The sequence below is a fragment of the Chiloscyllium plagiosum genome, chromosome 7 (assembly GCF_004010195.1).
Source record: "Chiloscyllium plagiosum isolate BGI_BamShark_2017 chromosome 7, ASM401019v2, whole genome shotgun sequence".
Classification (NCBI taxonomy): Eukaryota; Metazoa; Chordata; class Chondrichthyes; order Orectolobiformes; family Hemiscylliidae; genus Chiloscyllium; species Chiloscyllium plagiosum.
Genome location: NC_057716.1, coordinates 102,612,697 through 102,619,571, shown reverse-complemented (window position 1 = coordinate 102,619,571; position 6,875 = coordinate 102,612,697). Strand labels below are relative to the sequence as shown.

Below are 6,875 nucleotides of genomic sequence, written 5' to 3'. Positions count from 1 at the left end.
TCTTTGTTTTGCAAATAATATTTCCCTCTTTGCTGTTTGTGTAAGTGCAGTATTCAGAGCTGCCCGAAGGGCTGTCATTCTTTGTAATTTGGCAATAGAGGGCCTATCAACGTATGCTGTATCATCTGCCTTCAAATGAGCCTCGAGTAGACGCTGTTGTTCTTCCTGTTTTTTTCTGGGTCGCCACGTATGAAATGATGAGACCTCGCGCATTAGTCTTAATGGTCTCCCACATCATAGACGGGTTACTGGCCTTGCCTGAGTTAATTTCCAAAAAGGTTTTGAATTCTTGAGAGAAATATTTTAGGAATTTACTATCCTTCATTAAGAAAGAATTCACATGCCAATGTCAGGAGCTTGTCTCATCTGCCCTCGTATTAACTTCCATATATACTGCAGCATGATCAGAGATTATTATATTACCTATTTTGCAGGATAATATGGAGTTCAGAAAGGTCAAAGGAGCTAAAAAAAATCAATTCTGGTATGACACTTATGTGAGTTAGAGTTGAAAGTAAAGACTCCGCCATGCGGATGAAGGCACCTCCACACATCTACTACCCTTAGCTCTTTATTCAAATCTGCCAATTGTCTGGATCTAAGAGATATACCCGCAGTACTCTTGAAGATCCTGTCTATCTCTGGGTCCATAGTACAATTATAATCTCCTCCTGTCATTGTGTGATGAGACCCAAAAGCCATCAGTTTGGAGAACCCCACCCAAATTAAAGATCGTATGAGGAAAGGTTGAGGCACTTGGGGTTGTTTTCATTGGAGAAAAGAAGGTTTAGGGGTGACTTGATAGAGGTGTATAAGATGATTAGGGGTTTAGATAGGGTCGACAGTGAGAATCTTTTTCCTCGTATGGAGTCAGCTATTACAAGGGGGCATAGCTTTAAATTAAGGGGTGGTAGGTATAGGACAGACGTTAGGGGTAGGTTCTTTACTCAGCGAGTCGTGAGTTCATGGAATGCCCTGTCAGTAGCAGCGGTGGACTCTCCCTCATTATGGGCATTTAAGCGGGCATTGGATAGGCATATGGAGGATAGTGGGCTAGTGTAGGTTAGGTGGGCTTGGATCGGTGCAACATAATGGGCCAAAGGGCCTGTACTGCGCTGTATTCTTCTATGTTCTATGTTCTATGTTCTAAATGCTAGCCGAATGGTGATGGTGATTGTTGTAAAGATTCACCTGGATCACTCCTGTCCTTTGAGGGAAATCTGCCGTATCCTTCCCTGATTTGGATTACAGGTGACTCCAGACTCACAGCAATGTAACTCACTGTTAACTGTGTTCTGAGCAATAAATTATGCCTTAGGCAGTAACACCCACATCCTGCAAATGAAAGAAAATGCTGCCTTTGTGCAGATTACTTGCCTGTTGTGAATTTAATACAAAGTGACCTTATCTGTGTTTATATTGCAGCATCATCTCATTCTTGTCAAATTTTGAATGGTTGATATTTGTAGCTTAGTCATTGTCCATCATAGAGTCATACAACACAGAAACAGACCTTTGGTCTAACTTGTCCATACTGACCAGATATCCTAATTTAATCTAGTCCCATTTACCAGCACTTGGCCCATATCCTTATCATCCTTCCTATTCATGTACCCACCCAGATACCTTTTAAACATCCTCCACCACTTCCCCGGCACCTCATTTCATACACACACCACCTTCTGAGTGAAAAAGTTGCCCCTTTGGGCATTTTTATATCTTTCCTCTCTCACCTTAAACCCATGCCTTATAGTTCTGGACTCATCTAAAAGGGAAAATGACCTTGGCTATTTACCCTAACCATGCCCCTCATGATTTTATGAACCTCTGTAAGCTCACCCCTCAGCCTCTCCCTATAGCTCAAACTCTCCATCCCAGGCAACATCCTTGTAAATCTTATTTGCATCTTTTCAGGTTTAACAGCATCCTTCTTATAGCGGGGAGACCAGAATTGTACACAGTATGCCAAAAGTGGCCTAACCAATGTCCTGTATGGCCGCAACATGACCTCCCAGCTCCTATACTCAATGCACTGTCCAATGAAGGCAAGTGTACTAAACACCTTCTTCACTATCCTGTTCACCTGTGACTCCTTTGAACTCAGTCCATTTTACTCCCTCCCTAACAGCAGTGTGGGTGTCCCTACACCAAATGAACATCAGTGGTTCAAGAAAGCAACTGCCTATCACCTTCTCAAACCAAACTAGGAATGGGCAATAAATAAACAATGCCTACAACCCACGAAAAGAAATCAACAAATTTACTACTCAACAGAGATTCTGAGAGGACATTGTTGGTGCAGTTGATATGTATTGCCCAGGAATTCAGTCAATGTTTAGTTACCAGAATGTGGAACACTCTCCCACAAGAGGGTGGTTGAGGTGAATTCAGTGTAAAAGCATTTAAGGGAAAGGACAAACTCTTTAAGGAGAAGAGAATTAGGGGTTAAGAATTAGGTATGGATGACGAATCTTGACAATAAATGCTGACAGGGACTAGTTGGGCCTAATGGCCTACTCCTGCACTGCAGACCTGACAATAGGATCTGACAGTCAATTTGCACAAACCAATCCCCTCCAAACAGCATCTGTTTTTCGACACGGTAGACAAGAAACAAATACACCTGGGACAATAGCTTTGCTCCTTTTTGGAATTGTATCGAATTTCAGTAAAGAAGGCAGAGAAGCTGTTGATAAAATACCTCATCCAAAAGGTGGCACCACAGACAGTGCGGCATTCCCTCAGTGAGGGAGCTGCTGCAGAGTACCCCGGCCTGACCACCTGATGCACAGCCACCGGGGCGGAATCAAGACAATTGAGGATGTGCGAGAGGCCCAGAGTTCAGAGGAGAGCAGAGATTTCGGGAGGTGCTCTGAAGCAGGGTCACTTTAAGTTGCCAAGGTTAAATGACCCATTGACTGCCCTCACCTTATTTGGTCTCCTTGGTGAGATGGTTGCTGAGATATGGCCATTGTCACATGCTAACAACTGTGGAGACATGCAAAGCTACGGGCCAAGTGCTGGGAAATGGGATTAGCTGATTGTTTTTGACTGGCACAGACTCAATAGACCAAAGGGCTTTCTTCTGTGCAGTAGACCTCTAGGACTCTATGGCCCAGATTATTGACTCCACAGATGAATGACAAGGATGTTGCCAGGGTTGGAGGGCTTGAGCTATAAGGAGAGGCTGAATAGGCTGGGGTTGTTTTCCCTGGAATGTCGGAGGCTGAGGGGTGACCTTATAGAAGTCTATAAAATCATGAGCGGGGTGAATAGGGTAAATAGACAAGGTCTTTTCCCCAGGGTAGGGGAGTCCAAAACTAGAGAACATAGGTTTAAGGTGAGAGGGGAAAGATTTAAAAGGGACCTAAGGGACAACTTTTTCATGCAAAGAGGGTGGTACGTGTATGGAATGAGCTGCCTGAGGAAGTGGTGGAGGCTGGTACAATTACAACATTTAAAAGGCATCTGGATAGGTGTATGAATAGGAAGGGTTTAGAGAGATATGGGCCATATGCTGGCAAATAGGATTAGATTAATTTAGGATATCTGGTTGGCATGTATGAGTCAGACTGAAGGGGCTGTTTTTGTGCTGTACATCTCTATGACTCTATGCTGCCAGATTTGCTGAGTTTCTGAATTCCAGCATCCACAGTTCTTTGGGTATTTTTTATTTCAAGAGGTTGCCAGGGCTGGAGAGTTACGGAGATGGGGAGGAGGTCAGGTTATGGGGGGGGGGGGGGCTGCTGAAAGCAAGGATGAGAGTATTGAAATCTAAGGTATGGGCAGATGGAAGGCCAGTATTGATCAGAGAGTACACAGCATATTGCCGTACAAGAATGTAGAACTTCCAGCATCAGTGAAAAGATAAATGACTGCTGTTGCCTTATTCAGGATTTTCATGGCACCCCCTCAATGCACCCAGACTCAGACCCCACTACTCACCCAGCAAGCACACCCTTCTCCCCTGAACAACCTCCCCACATTTTCCAGTTCCCACACAAATCTTCCTTGTTGACTCAGATCAGTCAATTGTCAGCTGGGCAAGTATCTTTCTCATGCAATTAGGGACGTTAATTTTTATTACCTTGCACAAACATGAGGTTGTCAGCAATCATAAAAGATTGTTCTGGTTCACAGGGCCCTGGGTTTTACAGCACCCTTCCCTCAGCATTTAGTCAGCCTGTAACTGAGTGTGCATCTTACTACACAGTCTCTCTCTCTCTCTCTCTCACACACACTCACTCACACACACATTCACAGTCTCTCTCTCTCTCTCACTCACTCACTCACACACACACACTCACACACACACATTCACAGTCTCTCTCTCCACACACACACACACATGGTCCCTCTCTCTCTGTCTCGGAGACACACACACGGTCCCTCTCTCTCTGTCTCGCAGACACACACACATTCCCAATCAGCTGGAACAACTTCTCTTTCTCCTTTCTTTTATTATGATCGTTCAGGGCCTTGGGGGTTTGTGAGGGAGCGATAAAAACCAAGAGCCCTAATTGCATCGGAACGATTCTGCTAAAGCGCCAGGAGTCTCAGAGAGAGCAACCAAGAGGCACGGTGAACTTTACGCACTTCAGAGTTTCCCAACATGCCCCACCCACCGTGGCCGCAGTCAAAGGGGCGCGGAAGTCCCTTCCTGCCTGAGCCTGGCTGAGGCAGATGGACAGCCGTGCAGACAGATTTAACTCATTCCAGCAACTGCTACACAAAGAAAACATCACACTCACATCTCCCCTGTCCTTCTTATATGATCGGGAGTTTGCAGAAGAGTGAGACCTGTTGTTGAAGATTTTTGTCGTGGCCTGATCAGGACAAATGCAAGAGTGCCAAATTTCAAACAATCACAGCAATTTATAGGCCAGGAGGAAAGAGTGCTGTTTAGTTGGAAAGTCGACTCTCATTGGCTGAGGCATTGCCATGGAGAAAGCTATGGAGTATCGTGGGCCACCTGTTAATTTGAGAGTGTTGTGAAGCTTAAACTTGTCCCTTTTGTGGTGACTGGAATGAGGGCCAGGTGGATCTCATAGAATATGAGTTCCCTGATTGGGGCTGTTAACCTGGTCCAGACAGACATAAACAGGAATCTGAGATTCCCCTCACTCTAGGGACTGGCTCCTCATGAAGTGCTTAGGCCCAAAACATTGATTTTCCTGCTCCTAGGTTGCTGTCTGATCTGCTGTGCTTTTCCAGCACCATATCTTGACTCTGATCTCCAGCATCTGCAGTCTTCACTTTCTCCTGGTTCTGAGCTGCCTGGTCAGAGTCCACGTACTGTGCATGTGTAAGTAAAGGGTGAGGTAGTGATGGGACACCGGCCCCCAAAGAGTTATTTCACATTTGTCTTCAGAGAATGTGTTCCTACACATGAATCCCCATCCTTTCTAGAGAGTGTGAATGTACCACGCTATGAGCTTACGAATTTCTGTTCTGGCTTGATGCTAGCTAGACTGGCAGAGTGAATCAAACAATCTGTTCCTGTACTCAACCAGCCTGCTTTGCAAAACTGCAAACAGAACATCAGCTGCTAGCTGGGATTCCACTGTTAGGCAGCATTGCAGAATAATCTGAAATGTGCCAGTAGCTATACTAACAGCCAATTCAAGATCACCAGATGAGCTCTTAATGTGGCTCACTTAAGCTCGCCAGAAGAAATTCATTCATCCTCAGTCTCAGTCTCTGCATCAAAAGGGAAGGTGTTCAAGCCTTATGTCTTTTTAGAAGTACTCAGGAGCAATAATTCCTCGTTTATTTTCATGGCAACACCGTGGCCAATCAGAGTCAACTTGCCAGTCAGCACCCTTGGTAATAGGGGCTAGGGATGAAAATGGGGTTAGGGCCATAGTTAGATGTGATGGTGGATCAGGCTAACTAACATTCTCCTGCTGCTAATGTTTTTGATCTCAAGATCTTTCCTCCTGTAGTATCTGTTACAGAATCATAGAATCATACAGCATGGAAACAGACCCTTGGATCCAACCAGTCCATGTCAAACATAATCCCAAACTAAACTAGGCCCACCTGCCTGCTCCTGGCCCATATCCCCCCAAACCTTTCCTATTCATAAATCTCTTTTCTGTCACCTTAAAAATGTGCCACATAGTATTGTAATTTCCCATCATAGGGAAACGCCAACTACCATCAACTCCAAGTATACCCCTCACTATTTTATAAACTTCTATCAGGTCGTTTTGATGTTAGCAAGTTCACCTGTAACAGTGTTATCCAGGAGAAAGGCAAGAATCCCTCCTTGAATGACGGGCATCATGAACACAGCCATCAGAAAAATGTCCACACTCTCCACACCTAAACAAATCCAGTACAGGGAAAAATAAGAAGATCTGTCACTGACTTAACATTGAATAAGGAGCATGTGCTTATATATCACCTTCACTACCGCAGGACATCCCAGAATGGTTTACAGCCGATGAACTGATTTAGAAGTGCAATCGCTGTTGTAGCGTAGGAGCTGGGAGGGCCCGGTTCCTCTAGCAGAGTGGTCATGGAGGCCACAGACTGAAAATGATTGATACAAAGGTTGGAGGGAGCATAAGGCAACTCCTTTCCCCCTGGAGAGTGCTGTCAGTCTGGAAATCACTGCTCACTTTGGTGGTTCAGGCAGAAATCCTCAAACTCTTTCAAAAGCAACATTTCCAGGACAGGCACAGTTCAGAGGTAGATACAGAGTAAAGCTTCCTCTACACAGTCCTGCATCAAACACTCCCAGGGCAGGGACAGCATGGGGTTAGATACAGAGTACAGCTTCCTCTACACTGTCCCGCATCAAACACTCCCAGGGCAGGGACAGCACAGGGTTAGATTCAGAGTACAGCTTCCTCTACACTGTTCCCCAT

General features: G+C 45.1%; 1 protein-coding gene across 3 annotated transcripts in view; it reads right to left on the bottom strand.

Annotated features, from left to right (window-relative positions):
- Positions 1-6,875, bottom strand: part of slc23a3 (solute carrier family 23 member 3) — a 130,245-nt gene that overhangs the window by 46,890 nt on the left and 76,480 nt on the right. For 2 of the 3 annotated variants that reach the window (XM_043694285.1, XM_043694282.1), the window contains exon 11: positions 6,232-6,327. The exons of the other annotated variant lie outside the window; for it this stretch is intronic. In XM_043694285.1, coding sequence (XP_043550220.1) covers positions 6,232-6,327 — 96 coding nt within the window. The remainder of the gene's footprint in view (positions 1-6,231; positions 6,328-6,875) is intronic. 3 annotated transcript variants of the gene reach the window in all.